Raw genomic sequence first — 25,710 nt, 5'->3', positions numbered from 1 at the left:
TTTTCTAACATTTTATTTATTAGACAGAGAAAGAGCGCGAGCACACGAGGTGGGGTAGGGAGAAGCAGGCTCCCCGCTGAGCAGGGAGCCTGAGGCAGGGCTTCACCCCAGGACACTGAGATCACGACCTGAGCCGAAGGCAGACGCTTAAGGGACTGAGCCACCCAGGCACCCAGAAGTAATCCTTTCCTGATTAAAAAACGAAAGAAAATTATGAAACTAGAAGGAATCTTAGCAGTTTTCCAGATTTGAAATCCCATTACAGATGAGATTATTCATCCTAACTGACATCGTTAGCATTAGAAAGGTTCTCCTTTGTGCCTCGGTAATCCCCAAATATAGAATGTGATGAATAAAGATATAAATTTAGGTGACCTAATTAACATTTTTAAATTAACTTTTAAAACAATCCATAAATGAGAAAATGCAACTAGGAAAACATGGGAAAAATCAACTTCACTAGTAATCAAAGAAAGGAAAATAAGATGAGCCATTATTTCATATCCCTCAAATTAGCAATCATTAAAAAGAATTCTCTCTGGCAACTGGATATTGAAGTAAAAATGGGCCACGTGCCTTTTTGGTATTTGTAAAAATTAAATCAATCCCTTTAAACAGCAGTTTAGTTGGGAGAATAAAATCTTAATCCTTACAAGCCATTTTTGTGATTTTTATAATTTACTCCAAGACATAAAACAAATGAAAGGTTATATACAGCAAGGTATTCAATTAACATTAAATTATGAAAAACGAATGACCAAGATAGTCACTGTTCACTCAACAATTCTAAGAAAACCTGATGTCAAACCCTAAGTGTGTAAAGGTGTAGGTAAAATTTCTGATGCTGAAAAAATTAGAAGCAATCTCAATGTTTACACTATATAGGGATGCAACCCCCACATAATGAAACATCACTGGCAGAGAATGTAGATCTATGCTTGAAATTGAAAGGAACCCATGATGTACTGAGGAAAAGGTTACAAAATAGCATAGCATGATCCCACTCTGGAAGAGGTCTTTATATTTACTTACACATGGAACAGAATCCAGAAGTACTTAGATCTACATGAGAGTATAGTTCTTTTAAAAAACATAATTTTCTGTATTTTCAGATTCTTTACACTAAGTGTATTATTTTTACAAGCAGAAAAAATAATAAATGTATTTCCAGTTTGGAAGAACATAGTTATGTGGGGAATGTATCTTAAAAATTAACTGGCTATGATCATAATGCAAGATCTGCTATAGGCAAGAAGCAAATACAAAGGGGAAAAAAATCCAAAACTAAATCACGCAGGATAAGAAGACTGTTTTTTTTTTTTCCACTTCCATTAGTGTTTGTGAAATAGGTTGTTTTTCCAAAAAACTCACTCTTACTAAAATTGCTGGAACTAGAAGCTTCAAAGTATGAATATAGGAGAGGATGAATTTTAAAGTCGGAATTCTACTCCAGCCACTTACTAAGTAACTATAATCTTGGCCAAATAAAAACACCTAAATGTCAACTTTTCTGTCACAAATACTGCCTGGAAACAGTTGCTGTGACCATTAAATGATAGCAATTACATGAGATGCAAGTCACAAAACTGGTAATTAACAAATAGTGGCTAAAACACTAAATTCTATGGGGCTGACACCTGGTATTTTTGATCTACAAAAACACCAATTTCGAGCTATTATTCTGAAACACTTAATTCTAATTCTCAAGGCTAATTACTATCTAATTTAAACATGTATTCCAATGGCTGAGGGGAATCATACTTCACCATTTGGAAGGGGTCACATTTTGCAGTTGAGGAACCGGAAGATCTAAATTAGAGGCCTGAAGGCCAGCTAACATCAGAACTTAAGATTTGAACGTGGGAAGTTTGGCTCTAGGTTATTTCTTTTTCCAGAGGCCCAGTAATGTTCAGTAAAAATTGTTAGCATACCATTTAAGGGGGCAAAAAAAGGAAAAAAAGAATTTTAATCTTTTCTCATTAAATGAGACTAAAATAAACATTAGTTTTCCCCTGGGGAGAAGGAGCGGTGATATTGGTGGTCATGGTGGAAATAAGGATTCTAAGAAAAGTAAATTTTCTTCTGGGTTCTGGTGATGGTTATTAATGAAAATAATTTAAACAGAAATGTATAGAATAATCAAGATGAATACAAATAATAGTGACGGCTAGCACAAAGACTGGGGTGTAAAGAACCAGGAGGTAGTTCACGACTTGCCTGTTAAATTTCTACAGGTAACAGAACGGGTAAAATCCAATTACAATAAATCTATCTTAAGACCAAGCTAGATCAACATGTATCTCAAGAGAAAAATGTCATCTTTTAGGGGGAAAAAATCACTATTGAAAACTCAGTAAAAGCACATGCTTTTAAAAAAACAGATGTGTTGTAATGTAAAAAGACAAGTGAGAAACGTTAAGGTATAATTAATGGAACAGAAAAGATTAAGTTGGAAGTCGATGCGTGAGCTGCTTTATAGAAAATACATGTTATGTGACAATTAAAGAGGCTATTCTCAGATGGTACGCATACTGAGGAGTCTTTATTTTGAAAAGATTCTTCCAACAATATCTTACAATGAACAAAACTCAACCAAATGTATCTATACTGAAAGGTTATAGAGATGAATACTGAAATCAGCCTGTAGGTTTTTGTCCCAACACCTAAAACCACCTCCTGCATTAGGGACTGGTCTTCATAAATGCTGGCATATTCAACACATCTTCCAAGACCTGTCTTGTTGGCTAAAAAGGTTTCCTCCTTTCTTTCAGACTTCTCGGTAAGTCCTCTCCCTCCCTACACTCAGCCTGAAGGTGCTACGGGACCTTTGCTATCAGCTAATGGGGCTGATATCGGTCCTCATAAAGAAACTATTCCAGGAAGCACATCCTGTCTTGACTAATGGTAAATGCACATTTAGAAATTCTCTGGACTCTGCCTGGTCTTTTGAGGAGTAAGAATAAGAACTTAAAGTTATTATCCAAATCTTTTCTAAGGCAAAGGGAACTAATTTTGAAGAATAAAATACACGGTTGTGCCAAAATACTTTACTGTAGTAAATCTATACCTTTTCTTTTTTAAATATAAGGTTTATTCTAAGCTACTGTCGATAAGGAAAGGTGCAACACCAACAAGTAGTAATAGAAAATCGCCCCAAAGCGCAATTTTAGAAACTTCCAGAGTCATGGGTAGGGACAATGGAAAAATTAAAGTGCAAAATGGGTATGAGCTTGCACAACCTTTCAATGACTGACTAAAAACCTTCAAAGTTCAGTTAAAAGGCATAGGATTTCTCAAATATCTTAAGATAGTCAATTTGAAGGATTCCCCCGCCCCCTTAACTGGAAGAATTTCCTAAATGGAAGCATAAGATAATAAACAGCTGGGAAGCCTCAAAATTGAATGAGGTCTGTTTTATTGAGTTTCCAGTCAGGCAGGGTCAAGACTTATCTTCATATATGCATAAGGATGTTCTCAATTTTAATAATGTTTTTAGTAGAAAAAAATCTATATAAACACTCTTCAAAAGGGACACCCATATAACGAAATCCTGCAGCCATTAAAATAATGAGTTAGAGCTGGATGTGCTAATACATAAGATAACCAAATTAAATAAAAAGAACCAAGCTACAAAGTTGTACATTTAAAATAAGGGAGAACAGCAAGAGGAGTATATATGTATACAGAGGCGTATGAAATGAACGGTAACATTTTTGAAAGGCTATACAAGAATACAAGAAACTATATTCCCCTGGGGTGTGGGAATGAAGTCACAGGAGGAGACGAGACGTAATTTTTCACTTTATACCCTTTATAATTGCATAATTTTAAAAAATCATAAGCATGTATTATTTTATAACACATAAAAAAGTCAAAGTCTTTAAAAAACCTGATTGTACCCACAGCATTCTATGAAACATTGACTGTATAACATCAGTTTACAAACCTTTGCTGGCTTTTATTTAATGGTCATTTAGTCAAAATGAGAAGGCTCCTTGGGTGTGTGCTTCCTCTCTCCACTCAAGATTAAGGGAAAATATTGAGATTTTAGAGTTTAAATCTAAACTCTCATTGATTAAATTGTGGCTTGGATGACACCTTGTTAAGATACCAGAGAACCAATGACAAAATTAACTTAAATGGGCACTTTAATCACTAATTAAAATATTTTATCCAAGATCACTTTTCCTTTTTACAAGAGCCTCAGTCACAACATTTCTCTTTTCATTAAACTCCACAGCCCTTTGATTTCAAAAATACATTTAAATACATGTTGAATTCTTATCCAAGGCCATAAAATAAGCAGAAAACACAGATGCCACAAGTTTGAAAAGAAACACATTCTTAGCAAAAGTCTTCACTGGAAAAATAACACCATAAATTCAAATCCTACAGGACTCCAAAATCAGAACAATGAGGTTGCATAAGAACCCTCTTACACAGACATGGGATTTGCCAACTCGAAGGTCTTAAAATACATTTGAATATCTGAGGCTAAGAAAATTGGGAGGAGTAGGCCAGTGACCACCTGAAGCGTGCATGCTTTAAAACTATTCAAAATCCAAGCTTTTAAAACACTGTTGGTTGAACAAAAAACTGCAGACAGAATTCAGAGTATATGACATGATGTGCAAGCCTTACCATTAGCACAATAACTGGACTTTTTAATACCAGGCTTCACAATACTTGAGTCTTTCCAGATTAAATACCTTCGTGCCCTGTCCACTTATAAAAGTGTCCAAATGCTTGCTGAATTAACAATATAAAACAAAAGGCTCTTCAAATATTGGATACAATCACCAATAAGTTTAATGGATGAGTTGAGGCATTCAGAGCGCTAGAGCTGGCTTGCAAAGGCTTGGGAGCGCATCTCTTTCTAATTCCAAGTTTAATGACATCAGACTGATTGGTGACATCAGCCATTGTTGAGAGTTATCTACACAACAAATATCAGGGAACAGTACAAAACAGGGCACTTTTTCATGAGAGAAAAAGTCTCATCAGCACAACACTAAGAATTACATCTTGGTCATATATTCACTTGTTCAAATAAACAGTGCAAAATTTTAATTAATGACATTATAATGTTCTAAAATATACAAAGAAAAATTTAACTAATGAGGATGATCATATAATAGGTTAATTTAACACAAATTTTAGTAACGGCATCCTTTAGAAAGTAAATTTTAAAACCACCTAGGGTGCAAACCATATCAAAAAAAAGATGGAATGTTTCTCACAATATAGGAACCATTGTAATACTTCAGATGTTTCTTTAGGTTAAAACAAGCTCCATTAATTACCCCATTAATTAACTTGTAATAAAATAAAAGCTTAGTGAATAAACTGTACTGATTTCATCAAATGATGAATGGAACTCAAATAACTAAGTTTTATTAGGTATAAGGGATATGGAAAGTAACTCTCTTGGAATTTTAAAAGACTTTTTTTTAAAGGGCTACTTAAACATAAATGTGACAGCCCTTCAATCGAACAATGAAATATTTGCTCCCCAGAGCAAAAGCTCTGTCATTAGCTTAACCTCCCTATTCCTTGCCTTCTTTCATCCTTAAAGTATGCATCCGTTTAAGGATTGTATAATACATGAAAAGCACGTAGCAAGTTTCTCATACATTTAAAGGGCTTAATAAACCACACCCCACAATACCACCACATTACTTTGAAGTCATTACTTTTTAAAAAACGTATCTTCACAACGGTCTCCTAGAGATTAATTTTCTGATAGAAGTCTGAGACTGTCGGTGGAGACCAAAGATGAGGTGAGTCATTCCGAACACAAGTTCAGGGAAGGAGCACAAACACATGGACGAAGAAGGCCCAAGAACCAAGAAGCCTGCCTGGGGTTGGAAATGGAGTATTAGCTCGAAAAAGCCTAATTTACAATATGCCAACAACAGCAGCAACAAAGCCAGAGTTTGTGGTGACTAATTATTGTAAACTACCCTTTAAAGTCACTTCAAAAGAATTTCGAAACATTTTGTTTAAATGAGAAGCAACAGCAAGTGCTCTCTTTAAAGATGAACAAGGTATAAAAAGCTACTGGTGGGAAAACCATAGCAAACCTCTTTCTGAAGAAGTAAACACATTCCTTTAATTGTAATAGCGGACTTCCTGAAGGGTAGTGATTTTTGTTAGAGGAATCCACTTTTCATTAAAAAAATTCTTTAACTATAGCTAAAATTATTAACTATAAACATGAGAGATAAGAAATTATTCATTTTGGACTTTTCTTCAGCAAAGCATTTTTTCATTTTTAAAATGGCTATCTGATAGCTATTAAACAATGACACAATCTCAAAGTGGCCGGAATAGTAAATGATTACAAAATAAACACCAAAAACCACAAATCAGAACTTGTAATATCCCTGAAGGGCATATTCACCAATGTCATCATTATTAAAACAATTTCAAATAAAAATAGGAGACAATCCAGAAAACAATATTAAACATGTTTGCAGTTTCAACTCAACTCTCCACTTTTCCCACCAAGCAAAGAAAACCACTTGGAAGTTCAAGGAGCAGTATGTTTACCTTATAACCACACACTGTTATTCTGGAAAGTAGAAATTTAAAGTGTAGTGCAGTGGTTTTCAAAGTCCCCAAAAGCCAAGTGTCACAACTATTTTCATAATACTACTAAGATGTTATAGGTCTGTCTCACTCGTGAGTTCACAAGTGCGCGGTGGAGTTTCCCAGGACCCACATGCCACGTGACAGAAAAATCACTGCGATGCCAAGGGAGCAGGAGAAACTCGCTGCTTCTCAAGCCAGGTGCTACAGAGATGTGCAAAACATAAAACAATGTTCTTCTCATTAATTAACGGCTTTTGGAAGACAACTAGTTTTTATTTAAAAATGGCATTTATGTTAACATGCAATGGGTTTATTATTGTTATACTTAAATGAATAAACACTTTTTTTTAAGTATCTCAGTATTAATTTCTAATACATTAATTTCTGATAGATACAAGCTACATAAACAAAAGCTCTTTGGGCATCTTCAGTAATTTAAAAGAGACCAAAATGTTTGAGAACTGTAAGTGCTGCCATGTAAAAGCAGCCAGTTAGTTTTCTCTCCATTTTCCCAACTTCTAGGAACTGTACCAAAGAAGGTGTGTGCTGGGGGCTAGGGCAATGACAGAGAAGCTTCTTCAAATTTACAAAAGGAATTATTTTAAGGAAGAAAGTGATTGCCTAATCTCTATTGTCACAAAAATGAGAATAAAACATGCCTTTAAACTGTATCAACATTTGCCACCCTAAAAGAAAAGAAAATTTTCCTTCCAGAGCAAAGATAGGAGAGAAGATCTGATTCAACCAGTAAGCCAGAGAATATGAAGGTCTTCAGCCTTGTCCTCCTCTACAGTGCTCAACACAATTCTGATGGGTCTATATAAAACCAAAAGCCAATCTGAATATGAAAGTCTAACAGGAGTGAATTTAAATCCACATTAAAGCTAGATCACTTTTTAAACTAAGGGTTTCAATTTTATAAGCACTCATTTAAAGTAAGTCTTAAATAAGAGTTCTCATTTACTTACAAACTTCAGGATTTACCCAGGGGAAAAAAAAAAGTCTTTAAAATTATTTTAATAACAACTGTTTAATTTACTTATTTCTTAGAGGGAAAGCCTGGTAGGTTATTTGGGTAATGGCCTACAATTATATAGCATAACTTTGTACATATGAATTGATTGGGACCCAATACAATCTAAAACACAGAAATTCAAAGGCATTTCGTAAGTATTTCCTCCATGAAAAAAGGGCTGGAGAGAGACCCCCAAACTGTAGGTATTTCCAGTACACACCCACACACGTAGACCTCTGCATCATTCATTCAATATTAAGAGAAGAGGCATACTGTTCAAAAAGGGACAGAGATTTCCCAGTCTTCTTGCTCAGCAAAATAGTTAAGCTAAACCACACACTGAGCTGGGGATGCAACAGACAGCAATGCTTTACCACGTCTGGAACACTACACAGACTTTAAGATTGTGCAACAACTCATGTAGTCACCACTGGAAAAGGTATTCAACACCAATAAAATGTATGAAGAAACTGATGTTCACTTCTTTTAATAACAAAGCTTTTTAAAAAATGTTTAATCACTGTAAGATAAAACTTTCCAAACACGTATTACATATTAGTATATGTAATTTTACCTTTTCTTGATGACACAGAGTCATAGTACCAGACTATTATCAGAACATGACGTAATACAGTGATGTCCTCTAGGCTGGCCTGGCTGTCCTTACACTAAATGGTCGACAGGTTTTCGTGGCTTTTCTATCTCCTTCCAAACTGTCACTTCTGAACTGCTAATATGCCAGGGCTGGGAAGTCAAATAATCAAAATTTCACATTAAAACAAACATATAGAGACTTTTTGACTTGTGTGGATTGCTCAAAGGCATTTAAAAAAGAATTAATCCAAGTTTCTCAGTTGTGTTCTGTTTTGATGAGACTGCTAGATTACGTCTTGATGAGGCATTACTGTACATAAATATTTAAACAAGTTCATCTATTAACAAAAAGATATAACTAAACATTAGTATCATTGCCTTTTTAAACAAAGTATTCTATAACTTTAAGGTAACACTGGGTTCCAGTTTGTTTCCCCCCAGAAATGAACATAAATAAATGTCCTATTTTAATAATATCAGTTTGTCCAAACAAAGGAAAAAAAAAAAAACACTGAGGTGCAATCATGTCACAGTTAATGCACGTCTGCTTCCAATACATTCAAAGACAATATTTCTGTTTAAAAATCAATAGTTAAAATAGGACTTCTGCAGTCTGAGAATTCAAGATACTTAAAAAAATTTGTAAATACACATACATGCAAATTCTTCATATATACAAATTTTCACAAAATTAAGAAGTTGCAAAGAAATTAGAAGGATTATGGTGAAAATGACAAGCTACATTTAAATGCTTTACCACTGACATATTCCTGAATATAGCAGTCATAGTAGTTTTAATAAATTTTCTACATGGCCTTTTTTTTTTTTATAAAATTTTCTCTTTTAGACATAAAAGTTAGTCACTAGAAGTCTTCTGAAATTCTAATTTAAGAATTCAAGATGTTCTCAATTCACTACTCATATTTTAAGGCCACTTTGGTAAAGGCATTGCAGCAAGAACACAAAAACAATAGCATATTTTCTAATATTTATTTTTTTCACCTGCAAACTGTAGCAAAACATGATCAGCTTTATTATGCAGACAGGTATCCCTCTACATTTTTAAAGAATTTAGGTATGTATAAATAGAAGAGCTCTTTAGAAAGGAAAAATTCAAGAATGAATAAAACCTTCCAATTTTGACTTTGTAACTTTCCAGTAGCAATGGTTAAAATGATTTTAGGTCATTCATTCCAAGATATATGACAGCACCTTAAAAGTGGCTGATCTATTTCCCCAGTAACATTTCTCACATAACAATGTGTTAAAGTTACAAATACTGATATGCACAAATAGCTAATTTCTAAGAAAAATATGTACAGTACTGCAGCATAATGAATGTGGTATCTGCAATAACTTAATATTAGCCAATTTTTAATATACATGATACCGCTACCTTTTTCTGCCAATTCACAGGTTAAAAGTTGTTACTGGAGCCCTCTGTTTTGCACATATTACCTGGTGTTTAATACACAATGCAGGCTTTTTAAAGACTTCTCTTGTGTTTAAAGCTAAGATCAGTGAAACAAGACAACAGTGCAAGAGGCGGAGAGATGTAATGTGACCACGTAAAAGTTCGTTCCAGTAAAGTGTCTATATAAGGCTATAAGAAAGGATTGGTTGATGAGCTTCCTGTTGGAAATTGTCCTGTTGGTGCACCAGTCTAAAGAAAAACATAAGACAAAATAATTAGACAAGTAAGAGTGGTATATGTGTGAAAATATGAAAAGATTAAACTTTAAATCTAATTTAATGAAACAGTATTTAGACTAGAAATTATTTATAATTATTGGCAATCATATTTATTCATTATTAGCAACATGATATAATAAAACTATCAGGTGTCAGAAACTGTGTTATAACCTTTAATATCCATTATTTCATATAATTCTCGTAACAGAATCTAAGAAAGGACTTGGCTTGGCCCTTAAGAAAATGCATTTATGATTCAAACCAAATCTCTGACTCCAAGCCCTTTTCACACAGTTCATTAAATCTACAGCTTTTTCATAAAGCATTATTTTGACAAGAAAGCAAACAAGTTTCATGCTATGAAGTAGCTTCTTTACTGTCAATGTGTGGATTTGCAACTGATTGTGCGTGTGGGTGTTTGTGTCTTTTTAAGTCAAAAAAGGATCATGCATGACGGCTGTCTCAATTTGTAAAATCTTATACTGTCACATCAGTAGAATAGCAAACAGTAGCTAGTACAGTCAAATCTTGCTTTTCCTAATTTGAAAATAACACACAACAACTTACAAAATGCTTAAAACTGCATCTCACTTACCATAAAAGGATTACTAGATACTCCAGCAGCTGCAACTTGACCAAAAGGGGTTACCACTGGCTTTGTTTGTCCAAATGCTGCAAAACCTGCACCTTGTTAAAACAGAACCACCAATTATAACCCATACCTTTCAGAGACAATATGATGCTTATAAAGCCTCATAAGGAGTTTCAGAGAAATTCCTACCAGAGCAACAATAATAAAATATCAATGTTTAATTGCTAAGTTTCATGCTCTTTCAAATACCAGAGACAAAGTTCCTGTGGCACATGTAATACAGCTTTCATACAGCTTCTCAGAAATGGAATTAATAGATGACCTGTGACTATCTGAGATGGGCTGCAAGCAAAACGCAATGGCTTCATGTGAATAGCACAGTATTTGTTAGGAAATATTTTATCATTATGGCTCTGCCATGGACCTTATTTCCAAATTTTATCTAACCAGACACTAAAAAATATATATACAATTATAATTTAAGAATAATCTTCAAATCTATGGACTTTGAAACTTTAGCAAATAAGCTTAATGGGTAAAAAAAATCCCTGGCCTCTAGAACAAGTAACAGACTCTAACCACAATACAGTTACCTACTTGGAAAATTAGTCTATGTCTCCAACATAAATAAATAACTTATACAAAACAAAAGATCCACAAGAGTTTTCTGATGCAAAACAAAAACACTCAAAGTCTACAAAGTTTTCTTTTAAAATCAAGAAGTGTATCAGAACATACAAGAAAAATTAATAATAAAGAGACTGTGGAGGGCCGGGGGGAGCCCCTGGGTGGCTCAGCTGGGTAAGCATCCGACTCTTGGTTTCAGCTCAGGTTGTGATCACGGGTCTGAGATCGAGCACCTCCTTGGGGCTCCACTCTTAGAGTCGGCTTGAAGATTCTCTCCCTCTGCCTCCCACCCCCAACTCATGCACAGGCGTGCTCTTTTTCTCTAAAATAAATAAATAAATAAATAAATCTTTAAAAAGAGGAAAAAAGAAAAGACACTGGAGATTCTAAGAAGGGGTACTCTTTAGACAGTCTCTGATTTCTCCTAAATCTATAACCTGGTCCAAAAACTTACTAATCATTCAGTTTTCTAAGGCCCAAATCACCAAAGGCGTCTGTATTTGTGTAGTAAACGTTTAGCACACAGTGCCACAGCGTTCTTTGGACAAGCCTTTCTGTCCAAATATACATTATGATACATAAAGGATGTCTGAAGTGGACTTACAGCTAGCCAAGTGTTAGATCTTACCATTGGGCTGTTGAGAAAAAGCTGTCTGTTGAGGGAAAGCTGCTTGGGCTGGGAAGGCAGGCTGCTGGAAGCTGCCGCTGAAGCTGGTGGGAAGACTATAGGGAGCAGGAGTCCCGAAGCCCGCAGGCATGCTCATGGAGGCGGTGCCAAAGGTTGCGGCTGACAGGAGAAAGCAAGGGCTGATCAATGACACACAAAAGAGCAGGATTTGCTCCTCACACCACACACTACAGAATGATTTCACTTGAAAAACATTAAGTTGTACACTAAAAGCATTTTAAATTCCAAAACACTAACAAAGTTAGTAATAAGTTTAAGCACTATACAGTTTAACACAATCTATTAAATGTTGTTCTCCTGAAACCCAATGACCAGAATGACACTATTAAAGTTATCATTTGAAATCACACGAAAACTTCTCAAAGTAATTAAAAATCTAAACACCAGTCAACTTTTTAAAGCCCATCATTATGCAAGTCACATGTATACTAATACACACATTTCTGTTTTTAGTTTTGTTTTGCTATATACAGTAAAATAGCAAAGACTGAATTTTACCCACGGAATTGTCTGCTATAACATAGTAAGGATGTTCCTGACAAAATTTTAAAACTTCTAAAAAATAGTTCATTGAAAATAACAAGACTTATAGAAGAAATAGTTAGAAGCAGGCCTCTCAAAACCTATACAACTTTGTAACCAGAGCCCAAAAGAGACTGGAGGGGGATGGCTTTCCCTAATAAAACCACTAACACAATTAAAAGAACATGTGAAGTTCTTAATACATCAATTCCAAAAGAAATATATGGACCACCACATCTCGTATGAAAGATAAATAGACTGCTTTGGATAAGTAAGGTGTTTAAGGTTAGGATGCTGAGTTATAGAGATTAGGGAAAAATGCATAAAGATTGAAAAGGTAGTGAAATAAGCATTCTTAGAAAAGACAGAGGTGGGTAAATGAGCACTGTGATCCAGACTGCCCTGAAATCAGGGTGTTAACAATCACTATACATGTGGTATGCTGCCATCATTCCCCCACTTATGAATTACTAATAAACTAATATGCATTATACAAACACATGTAGTAGGGGCGCCTGGGTGGCTCAGTAGGTAAAGCGTCCGACTCCTGATTTTGCTCAGGATGATCTCAGGATGGTGAGATTGAGCCCTACATCGGGCTTTGGGCTCTGTGCTGGGCCTGCTTAAGATTCTCTCTCTGCCCCTCCCCTGCCTCTCTCTTCCTCTCTCTCTTAAAAAAAAATTTTAAAAAGACACAGATGTAGTAGCAAAACAGTATATTACTTACTGCTAGTGAAGATTAAAAACAGAACCTTCTGAATATACGTTCTGGAAAAAGTCTCGGTAAAGTAAGAGCCAATAATGGTGCTTTTAGCACAGAATACCAGCAATTACAACAGTGAAATATTGTTGGCATGATGCTATTAAAAACATGATAATTCACTGAATTTGATTTAAATATATATTTTTTAAATTTACCAACTTGATCTCTAATTTAAGGCACAGGAATTAATACTAAAATTGTTACACAGATTATATTTTATTTTAAAAAAACCCTGGAAGTCATGCTATAGATACTGCCCAAAGTAATCCTCATAATCCTATTGTTTATAACAATGCAATTTTTCTCAATGAATCTAATCAGAATGCCAAATTTTTTGAAATTACGATTGATGAGAAAACAGGAGAAACAAGCCACTAGGAAGCAAGTGAATTAAAGAATAATAAGCACACTGCAAGGGAAACAGAAGGGTTTCATAACAGACAACAATGCACTGACAAACTTTGACAAATCACTTTTTAAGAAAGCACTAAAAAGCGAAACTTGTATACAGTTAAGCAAAACCAAACTCCATGGAATAATGTGGTAAAATGGTTTGGTATATTGAAAAGGTGTCAAAGCATTATGAATTCAAACTCAAGAAAAATAATCAAAAAAGCTATTAACATTCTAATGTGACCATGGAGGTAAGCGATAATGCTTTTCAGCATTAAAACACAAATCACCACAATTTTCATGTAACTTTAAAGAGAATGTAATCCCAATGCCACACATCCATGCCCACTCCATTGTAAAACATGGAAAAAACTTAATTCCACATGCAGGGACCCAGAACACTAGCAGAAGCTTCCACAAGCAGGTAGACAAATTGCCACACAAATCTAGATATCAGCTGTGGCCACCTACCAAAATGAGCGTGAGGAAATACTTGAGAATGCATTGCTCCAGAAAGGCCTTATGGAAAGCCATAAAGAGACCAATGTCAATTAACTTACGGATCAACTATTGTCAAAATAAAAGTAAATGTGTTTCATTAAAAAGTCCTAAAATTAGAATATACTGTTACAAAGTGGGTAGCATAAGAATACATAATAAAAACATATCCATAAAGTCTTTTAATATCAATAACATTCATGACACTAATATTTAACCTGTTTGAAACAAAGGGGAAATTAGAATAATAAATACCAGAGAAATAAATACAAAATGAAAGAACCAATTATGAAACCCATTTTTAAATAAACACTAACATTTTTTATGACAAGATAAAACTACATCCATAAAGACTTTGTAGGCCTCACGAGTTACACCCAAAAATACTATTCATAGGATAATCTAAAATGACCTAGAATCTACCTTTTGCATCTAAAAAGTCAAATCTTGCAGAGAGCACCTGAATGACGTTTGATTGTTTTATTCACAATTCTGTACACTAACTAGAAATTCATAAAGATAACACAAATGAACTAATTAAGTATGATGAGGGGAAAATTATTCAGTGTAGATCACTAGAAAGGTGCGTACAACTTTCAGTTTACAATGTAATGGCTGAAAAGAGAAGAGAAAAATGCATCTTGTGTAAATCTTACTGGGTATAAATGAAGTCAGAGAGGTTACACATAAATACATGTAATGAACAGAAAACAAACTTAGGTTTTTAAGTACTAGAAATTTTTCGTTTGTTTTAATCATCTGGAGTGGAAATGTTTCAAAAATATATGCCCATGCATTTTAAATTAGCATACTTAACCAATTAAATGTGGGACAACAGAGCGATAGAGTGGTTAGGAGTCTTGGTTCTGTCATTTTCTAACTATAGAAGGTTATTTAACTTCTACAAGCTTCTGTTTCCTCATTTGCAAACAGGAGACAGAGGGGAGGGATAACAGTATCTACTTGACAAAGCTCCATGAAGATAAATTTAACAATAAATTTTTAAAAAGTGCTGTTAATATTCAATGGATATATTTTTCTTGCTAATAACTTTAAAAGATGTGTACTTAAGAGATACATCAGTACTGTGTTCTGAATTCAACAAAAGGGTAACTGAGGAGGACGGGTTCTATAATAAGTAAGTTAGGTCATTCTATGTTTATCTCCTTTCTTAAAATCCCTAAGTCTCTTGAGAAGTCCTGCACTAATAATAAGGCAAAAAACCCTTTTCCATGGAGTATTTGATAACATCTCAAGAGACATGCTCTACAAAATACACTTTGGTACAAACTGACCTTTAGTCAACAGTGACTGTGAACCAATACTAACTGCCGTAACCTTAGTCTGTGACAATGATGCCCTCCTCTTAAGCTCTAGTCCTGGATTGCTATAAAACATTTTTAGACTTAACAGCTTTTTGAGATATAATCCACATTACCACACTATTTGTCCACTTAAAGTGTAGAATTCAGTGCTTTTTAATATCTTCCCAGGGTTGTAAAACCATCATCACAATCAAACTGTAGAATATTTTTATCCCCAGTCCCAAGAAATTCCATACCTATCAGCTGTCACCCTTCTTCTCACCTCCCCTTCTTTCCGTCTCTACAGACGGGCCCATTCTGGACATACCACCTTACAAATGCAATCACAGGTTATATGTTACTCTGTGATTTGCTTCCTTTAGCCTAATGTTTCCATGTTGTAGCATGAAGCAGGACTTCATTACTGTTTATTATCAAACAAACTTCCACTTATGATTATAACACATTTAGTTTATCCATTCATCAGTTGATGGACATTTTGGGTTGTTTCTGCTTTTTGGCTATTATGAATAATGCTGCTATGAACATCTTTGTACCAGTTTCTGTGTGGATGTACAGTTTCATTTCTCTTAGGTATATTCTTAATGAGTGGAATGAGTGGAACCAGTGGAAACAGTGCTGGTTTAGAAGAGTTCTGGGTACAAATATGAGCTTAGTCACTAATCATTTCTGAACATTTAAGGCAAACCCATCAAATCAGTCTATCTCCGCCTAGGTAACAAAACAAGGAGGCTGGCCTAGATACTACTATGATTCCTTCATCTCTACATTTCTATTATCTCCTCGGGGGTAAAAAAAATTTTTAAATCATTCACTCATTCATTAAAATGATGTTAGGGAAATAAAGACTATTCACTCCATAGCAAAGGAGAGATTTAAGAATTGTAAGAGAATTTCATAATAATTGAAAATTGTATTAACTGTTAGATTCAAGGTCTCAAAAACTCTGTAAAAAAGAATGCTATTATAGAATCCTAAAATGAAAAAGGTCTTAGGCCATGTTGGCTAATATGCTAACGAAGTTTTCTATGTAACATGGTAAAAGAAAATCAAAGCCCCCAAGCTTTATGAATGCAGAAGAAAAATGATTATTAAAATATGTATTTTAAGAAAGAAATATATAAGTAAAATGTTTTAAATTCTGAAAAGAACTACTATGCAATATCCTCTTTCAAAAGCAACCTCAAATGGAATTTAACAAAATATCTGAAAGCAACAAAAAAATACTTCCTAAAGAATATTAATTTTGACATTGGAAAGTTCTAAGCATACTATTATTTATCAAAATACTATTCATATTTCAACTTCAATAGAAACATAAGTAGTTAACATTTACTTTTAATCATTTCTATAACAACTTAATGAAGGTGATCAATGTGATAAAATGGTTAATAATGGAAAAAATTTTTTATCTTGAAATAAAAATTTGTAGATACAATTTACCTTTCAATAAATTGTGCTTATTAGCCTAATACTAAGTATCACCATATATCATCTGAACATACATCGTACCTTTTATGTACATCCTATGTAGATCCTTAACTTTAAAGGACTTTCATACTCTACATAAAAGAAGCAAAAAAAGCCCTTAACTCTAATGACAAACCAATTTGGAGGTACAGTCATGAAAGGAAAATAATAGGAAAGATTTACCAACCATATAGAATAATGCAAAGACCACGCACACTGATTTGTACCATCTAAATTCTCACAAAAATCCTGCCAGTAAGAGAATATTGCTCACATTCTACAAAAAAGGCTGACAATAAGGCTCAGAGAAGTTAGATCAATACAAGCTTAGTCAAGGTACAATCTGAGTTTCCATCCTTCAGTTGTCAAATGGGGTTATAACAGCTATAAAAATTGCAACAGTATCTTGCAAACAATTTTAAACATTCAACAAATGTTAGTACATCTTCCTAACATCTTTACTCTACTCATTAGAGTAAATTAACATATAAAAAGATCTTTTAGGGTCACCTAGCACGTAAAAACTAAATCAGGATTTGAACACAAGTCCAGCTGTACCCAAAACATATTCACTTAACTTTTCTGAGTCTCACTTCCCTCAGCTGTCAACATGTATTTGATGAGAGTTACGAGGACTATATAAGACAATGTACAGAATCCTATGTGCCCAGAGTCATCTAACATATTCATTTAACCAAGACAAAATAATGTGCTAAGAAATACAAATGTTACATATATCGTAACTGATGAATATTTCCATTCAAAACACAACAGAAATTGAATCATTAAGTATACCTGAATTAAAACAAAAACAATTTTTTTAAATTATGTGAAATTAAAATGCTTATTAAACATTTATTATGTGAGATACCAACAAATTATGACTGAAGAAACTCCTACTACCACAATTCCTAATCTTGCCAATGACACAGATTTGCTAATAATTACCAATTCTTATGGCACAAATTATGTTACAAGCACCTTACTCTTTCAAGATTTCACATCAATATATGCTATATGCTTAAAGCTTTAGTTCTAAAATTATTGGGACACATACACAAAAACAAAGCTGGCCAACTTTAAACTGAATGGGTCTCGAGCTATACCACGTACACTTGCTGACATCCCAAGATACTGGCAAACAGTTCTGGTGTTCAGGGTGACAGGACAAAAATCAAAGAGGTGTGATACAAAAACTATGTGGCTGGCTTGCAGCATGAACCAAAAAAAAAAAAGGGAAGGAATAAAGAGGATTAAAAAACTATCAAGAGAAAATATTCAATTATTATACCCCAAATCAAATCAGGTTTGCACAACTTAAAAAATATGAACGCCCTAAAAGAGAGAAGCACTAGAAAAGACCTAATTGCTAAGCCCTCATGTAACAAAGCTAATGTGCTCCTCGCCATCTCATAAAGAGGAAAACATGAAACAAACTAACAAAAAAAAACTCATAAATTTTTCCTATTCAGCTTGAATGAGTAATAACCAGTAATCCCAAAACCCCAGACCTCCAAATGAGTCAGAATTACTGTATTAAAAACTAATGATGTACTGTATGGTGAATAACATATCATTAAAAAAAAAAATTACTGTATTCAAAAGTCCCAACTCGGTCACAAAGTGGCTGCAGGGCTCTAGGAAGTCTCCCCGCCATGCTTGGGCTGCCTCATGTCAAGAACGAAAGCTGTGACTGAGCAGTGGGGGCCGCTAGAGAACTGCTATGGTCCCGCTCAAATAAGAAAGTCCTGGATTTTATAAACTTTCAGCTAGTACTCTTTACGGACAAACTCTTCCATCCACTTCCCATTCACTACAGTAAGAAAGAAGAATTTTGTTTTCTGATGTTCTTCCTATGGTGTCTTTGCAATAAACAAACACCTTTTCCAAAGTTTTCTGTTCTATAATCTGTATTTACTTCTTACCTGTTGCTCCTCTGGCATTGGTCTGAAATGGATTTGTAGAAGATGCCACAGAAGGACCAGCAGCAGCAACAAATGGATTTGTGGAAGGCGTAGCTTTAAAAAAATTACAAAAATACACTGTAAAATCCTTACGTATTTGTATTCAATTACTAAAAATATTTGTTCATACAATTATGAACATAGAAAAGTAGAGCTTTCTGATAATTAATTGTTGCTTTCATAGCCTTCCAGTACTCCTAAGAAAATGCAGTACAATATACACAAGCTTTATAAAAACCAGTATATATACCAGAAACACATACCTCCAAATGGAGCAGGCACACTTGAAGAAGCGGGCTGTGTCTGTGCAGAAGCACCCACTGGCACTGTTCCAAAAACATTGCTGAAAACAAATACAGAAAGAGTTTTTTATTTTTTTAAAGCAAGGGTAATCCGTCTACAGGGTGGCCATAAAATGTGCAAACGGGTAATATTGAACATACTGTGTATCATAGCAGTTCTAAACTTTACATCTCAGGACTCATTTACATTTTGAAAAAAGTTACTGAGAACCCCAGAGTCTTTGTGTAAATGTGCTATATATTAACAGTATGTATAGTACAGAAATTAAAACAGAAATTTTTAAAATTTCATTCTTTTAAAATTAACCACAAAGCTATTACATGCTAATGTAAGCAGCATTTTTATGATAAAGAATTATATTTTCTAAAACCAAAGGAACTTAAGAGTCACAATGGTATTTTTGCAAATCCCCTGAATGGCTGCCTTAATAGAAGATCGTGCTGTTGTGAAAAACTGCTCTCATAGACACCTAGCTGAACAAAGTAGGAGAATCTGACAAGACTGGGTGCGTTCAGGGTGGTATGGCTATAGACAAACTAGGAGAATCTGAACAGCTTTTTCAGGTAATTGTGAATACTTTCCTTGATATCATACCCAAAATGACAGTGATAGTTTACTATCAGAGGTTAGCTGCAAAATGGAATTTGAAATCGTATCAATGAACTCGTTTGCACTCTATTGAAGTAATACCCGACTAACTTATCTTGCACTTTAAATGAATCTTGTACCAATTTTATATCATTTGGAAAATATCTGATGCAAATCTAAATGTCAACAATTTCCTTATGCAAAAATCAAAAATTTACATTAATATCACCACTCATTAGAAAAGTAATGTGAAGGGGCGCCTGGGTGGCACAGTGGTTAAGCGTCTGCCTTTGGCTCGGGGCGTGGTCCCGGCGTTCCGGGATCGAGCCCCATGTCGGGCTCCTCTGCTGAGAGCCTGCTTCTTCCTCTCCCACTCCCCCTGCTTGTGTTCCCTCTCTCACTGACTGTCTCTATCTCTGTCAAATAAATCAAAAAAATCTTTAAAAAAAAAAAAAAAAAAAGAAAGAAAGAAAAGTAATGTGAAGCTGTCAAGCTCATGGTGGAGTCAATAAATCTTCTAAAATCCTAGTATTTGCTTGGAAGTGTGAATTTTATCAGTTATCTTCCTTAAAGTGACAGACTTAAATACTTCATTTTTGAGAAAATGTCTGCCAAATATCCAGATCTGAATCACCATGGTTATATCAGTCTTACTTTTATTTTCCCATAAAACAATGGATATATCCATTATTGTATGTGGCTGGTTCATTCCATAACTCAAACAACCACACAAGGTGACTTTCCTCAAGTCATCCACCATACTCATAATATGCAGCAGAAACTACTTGATACATACCTTACTTGAACACACAGAAAGTTAAGAAGACATTATTTAAGGGTCAAGATTTAATAAAATTAGATTTTTAAAAAGCTTTATTTTAGAGAGAGAATGAGAGGGGGGAAGAGAGAGAGAGAGGGACAGACTCTCAAGCTGACTCCCCACTGAGTCTGGAGCCCGATGTGGGGCTCAATCCCACAACCCATGAGATCATGACCCAAGCTGAAACCAAGAGTCGGACGTTTAACCAACTGAGCCACCCAGGCACCGCAATAAAATTAAATTTTTTCACTGTTTCATCAAGAATATTTGTAAGAATATATAAATAAGTCACGGGGAAGTAATGTACAGCACGGTGACTATAGTCAGTAATATTATAGTGCATACCTGAAAGTTATAAAGAGAGTAAATCCTAAAAGTTAGCTCTGTATGGGGACAGACAGTAACTACACTTACGTGATCATTTCACAATGTACACAAACATCAAATCATTATGTTGTATACCTGAAATCAATGTTATATACCAATTATACCTCATTAAAAAAATTAAAAAGAATATTCATCAGAAAAACTAAATCAAGACTATTCACAAGTAAACCTGAATGTGTGGTGTAAGAAATATAATGACAATTAGATGACTACTAGTACAGTTTGGTGTCGTGGTCTTAATTTGTGCTGAAGTGCTGGCAAGTTTTTATTTGTCACTGTTTTTGCACCATCATTACAAATGTCAAATACTGAAAACACAACCTGTCAGAATTATTATGACTATAGTTTTAACTTCTAAGACTCCTTGAAAGGGTCTCAGGTCCACAGTAATATGGTATCAATAAACCATTTGTTATGTATACCTATGTTTCCAGACTTTATGGTCACCTTGCTATAGTTCACTATTATATATGTCTAACACAAACAATCTTAATGACTATATATATATATATATATATGTATATATGTATATATAAATCCTCTAAACTTTATTCTTTGGATTCAATTTTTCCTATTTGGCATATAGAAAATTAATTACTGGAGAATCCAAGTAGTTAGTGTTACAATCCTCCCATTTCTCTCTAGAAAAGGCACTAAAGGGAAACAAAAAGCTGCTCAGATAACAGAAGAAAGAAGAGACAATATGCAGGATGGAAAACAAAGAGATGGATAAAGAAGGCACTGTATGGTAAGTCACTTGTACTTCTGGATCTGTTTCCTTCAGAAATGCAGAAGTTACAACTAGAAGAGTTTTTAAAGATCTATTGCTGCTAAAATGTGTTAGACTTCCTGTTGCCAAGAATTCCCTCACACCAGATATATTTGAACACAGTTAACAAATGTCTATGTGTTAATACTAGTAGGACACTGATGAGATACAGAATTGGGTCTTGGGTTCTCTTGCAAACATTTCTAAAAATGTTTATTTACAACTAAAGCTACAACATGTTACTTTCAGTGTTTAGTCTTCATGACTGAAAACTGTACCTTAAAAGTATATAATTTGCTAAATGGATTCTCTGCTCAGTATAATTAAATCTGTATATAACTCCCCACTCTGAGATGTGTATACGCCCTCAATTACACTTTAGTGTTCAAGGAAGAAAAGTAACAAAACCTTTGATTAAATAAAAAGATATAATGGCAATTAATCAACGATATTTTAATTAGCAAATTAAACTCAGTTTCTGCAAACTACAAAAATACTCAAGAATTTAAAAAGTATGTCCCCAGTCATTATTTAACATTTATTCGGAGTCGAAAAAAAGATACAACACGAAGCAGGAACATTGACTGAGACAAGGTAAGGTACCTGCTAGCATTACTTGTGGAAGTATATGCATTACTGGAAGTGGCTGCAGAGCTGAAAACGCTGTCTAGTTCTGCCAGGGCTGCGTATTTGTCTGAGGATGCACTTGACTGACTGGGAACTGAAACCACAGAACCAACAGGAGCTTTACCTGTGGTCCCAAAGCCACTCCCCTGATCACCACCTATAAACGAACAAAAACAAATTACACTGAAAACTTAGTTATGCTTTCAATCTATCAACTCTATTTGCCATGAAACACATGTAAATTTAAAATTGATTTAAAGCTAAGCAAATAAATGGACAGGACTCTACAGTCTTATCTAATAAACTACCTAGAAACTATCAGACAAGATTAGTTGCTACACGTACCATTTTGGTAGAGACAAAATACTGCTTCTGTAACAAAAATGAAAATGTTGTACCAATAACATGTCTAGCTCATGTATAAAGAACAAATTCTCGAAGTGCCACATTAACATCTCCAAAACAGGTGATTCTCACTCAAGTGAACATACAAATTTATAAAATGCTAGACTCAATGTGAATAACCCATTAATAATATCATTTTCCCAGGGCTGCCCATGAAAAAATTAGAGACAGAAATAAGAAGAAAGATTTACATAGCACTTTTGTGCCAGGCACTGTTCTAAATGACTGAGATACAATAACACATACAAGTTCGATGCTGTTACTACCCTCATGCTGGAGATGAAAAAGCATGGTCAGAGATCAGGATGCAGACTCCAGTCCAAAAGCAGACCTCTGCTGTTCTCTACCACTCTACGCATTTTGAGAGGCAAAATGCTGGCCTTAAGATCAAAACCAGGTATAAAAATATACTGTGAAAATAATTTTTTTAAATACCAAAATATTAATAGTAAAAATAGTTCAAAACACATATATTACAAAAACTACCATATAACCCTCCAGTCAGCACTATTAATAGGATTTGTTGGCCCTCTATGGCCCTCCAACAGTGAAACATACTTTTTTTTTTTTTTTTAAGATTTTTGTTTTATTTATTTGACAGAGATAGAGACAGCCAGCGAGAGAGGGAACACAAGCAGGGGGAGTGGGAGAGGAAGAAGCAGGCTCGTAGTGGAGGAGCCTGATGTGCGGCTCGATCCCAGAACGCGGGGATCAGGCCCTGAGCCGAAGGCAGACGCTTAACGACTGCACCACCCAGGCGCCCTTCTAAGACAAAATTATATTCTGTCAATATTTTCTTTTAAAATTACAACTTTACAAATAGTTTCTAGGCCTTCCAAAAGGCCTACTATTGGATTATTTCCCATCCAAAATATGGCAAATAGTCATGAACCTTAAGTATAGACAAAATTTCTTCACAACTATGAAAAGCATAATGACCTTAAATTTTAATAGGCACAACCTATTAAAATTAAATTAAATTAAAATTTAGAGGACTGTTTAATATACAAATTGGTATTTATTTTGTTTAAAGCTTAATACCTTGCCCAGCACTGAAGATATTATCTAAATTAGCAAGTGCCGCATATTTGTCTGTAGTCTGTAGACCAGCTTTGTTCGTTGAAATTTTACTAACAGCTGATGCTGTTTGATGACTCTGGGAAGTATTGAAGGTTCCAAAATCAGCACTGGAGGATTTGGGGAAGTTATCAAAATGAGCAAAATTAGCATTTACTGATCCAGCACTTCCACCTGTAACAGAATAAACAAAACACTTGAAATTTCTAGACTTCTCCTAAAATCCTTTGATAGATTACATGATTTCTTCCTTAATTAAGTGTTCTATAAGCAATCCTACTGGCAGATGGCATTTAACTTTAATCATCTACATGACTTTTTATAATTTGGGAAACTACATTTTCAAAGGCCCTGGCAACATATAGGGTAACAAGTTACTATATGTAATTATCTACCCAGTACCCTGAAGTGAAGACTATAAGTCACAGAAGATTAACTCCATGCTACCTGGTTTAAGACTCAGTTACCCTATAGACTATTCAGCTATCTATATACTATCACCTTTTACTAGTTCTCCCTAAACGGATTCCATAAGCAAGATGCAGAGTATTTTAAACTATAAGCTCCTGTAGCTCCAATACAGACATGGTTGAAACAAATCCCAGGGTAGGGATTTAAAATGTTTAAGATGTACTATTTTGATCCACAATTTCTTAAAAAGTGGTCTTTGAGCTTTATGCTTATTTTACTTGAAGAGCTCATATTTAATTCCGCATAATAATTTAATGTACATATAATATCATGATTGTCCTCAGTAAAATCATGTCCTATCATATAGTTCAAGGAATAAAAATTAGAGGAGTACACAATCTATAATCTAAATATCATACCAATTTTTAAATTTATAGATCACAATTCACCCAATGGTCACTACTGTACATATCCTGCTAAGATTTTAAAGATTGTTCTATACTCTAGAGACTTCTCTAAAGTACTATCAAGACTAAAGGCAGACTATTTCATTCTATGCCTCTGATGCTACACTGCTATTAGTTCTTTACACCTACATGTTAACTGCAGCAATCAAAACAGTATATATAGTTATATATTAAATGACAGCAAAGCACAATTACAGATATTGTAAATACAGAAAGATACAGCCCTATTTTAAAAAAGAGAACACACTTTCCCATCAATTAGTATTATAAACATTATAAAATTTATACTGATAAAATTTCTTTCAGGAATTAAACTCCAGTAGTTTTCAATCAAAACTAAGTAATGTGTGTTGCTATTTAAGACTGTGATCTGTTATAAGTAGCTGGTGAACAAAGTATGTCATAGTAAGCTTTCAAAATCTGTATGATGAAATTTACTTCAAATTATTAAATACTGAATTATTAAATCAACTTTTTTATTGTAAACTATTGTGTTCTCTAAGTCTGAGATTAGTAATAGTGAAGATAGAATAAAAGTGAGAATTTCAGAATGATTACCACTAAAAAATGAGTAACGTTCTATAACTGAAAAATCCATGAAACAACATAAAACATACAAATTAGTAAAAGATGCCTACTTGACAACAGAACTTACTGTTGGAAGCCTGGAGAGGAAAAGCTGAAGTGAATTCACCAAAACTGCAGCTAGATGAAAGCATTCTAAATGCTGGAGAGCCAGAAATTATGTAAATGATGGAATTTAAAGAAGAAAAAAAAAAGAAAATTGAAAGAAAAGGCTTTAAGACAATACACAGGGTTAAAAGTTGAAAGAAAAATAATTAGCCAAAGATCTAAAGGAGGGTTCAATGAGATTCTGAAAATAATACAGGTAATGGGACAGCACGCAATGTCTGAAGACCGATTCCTGCACAGAAAACTATTTCCAGTCTGATTAGAGTGACTGTTCAACAGTCTCATTTTGACTACCAGTATTTATCTTCTCAAGCTTGCTGCCCTGAAAATTACTTATATTTTTATTTCTATGGAAGCAATCCATTAGCTTCCTTTATTCAGAGCCTTTATTCAATGTGCTCTGTGAATCTAACAATTTTTTGGCAC

At 34.3% G+C, this 25,710-nt stretch overlaps 1 protein-coding gene across 4 annotated transcripts in view; it reads right to left on the bottom strand.

Annotated features, from left to right (window-relative positions):
• Positions 1 to 2,523: 2,523 nt before the first annotated feature.
• AGFG1 (ArfGAP with FG repeats 1) overlaps positions 2,524 to 25,710 on the bottom strand; it is a 77,208-nt gene continuing 54,021 nt past the window's right edge. Inside the window, exons 7-14 of one of the 4 annotated variants that reach the window (XM_019800183.2) lie at positions 23,678 to 23,887; positions 22,208 to 22,388; positions 19,001 to 19,080; positions 18,699 to 18,791; positions 13,952 to 13,999; positions 11,743 to 11,901; positions 10,491 to 10,582; positions 2,524 to 9,866 (exon numbers count right to left, since the gene is read on the bottom strand). In XM_019800183.2, the coding sequence (XP_019655742.2) occupies positions 9,807 to 9,866; positions 10,491 to 10,582; positions 11,743 to 11,901; positions 13,952 to 13,999; positions 18,699 to 18,791; positions 19,001 to 19,080; positions 22,208 to 22,388; positions 23,678 to 23,887 (923 nt within the window). In that variant the 3' untranslated portion in view covers positions 2,524 to 9,806. The remainder of the gene's footprint in view (positions 9,867 to 10,490; positions 10,583 to 11,742; positions 11,902 to 13,951; positions 14,000 to 18,698; positions 18,792 to 19,000; positions 19,081 to 22,207; positions 22,389 to 23,677; positions 23,888 to 25,710) is intronic. The other 3 variants (XM_034655299.1, XM_034655300.1, XM_034655301.1) reach the window with 3 other exon arrangements.

The sequence above is a fragment of the Ailuropoda melanoleuca genome, chromosome 2 (assembly GCF_002007445.2).
Source record: "Ailuropoda melanoleuca isolate Jingjing chromosome 2, ASM200744v2, whole genome shotgun sequence".
Classification (NCBI taxonomy): Eukaryota; Metazoa; Chordata; class Mammalia; order Carnivora; family Ursidae; genus Ailuropoda; species Ailuropoda melanoleuca.
Note: the sequence above shows the minus strand (reverse complement) of the source record. Positions and strands in the feature narration are given on the sequence as shown.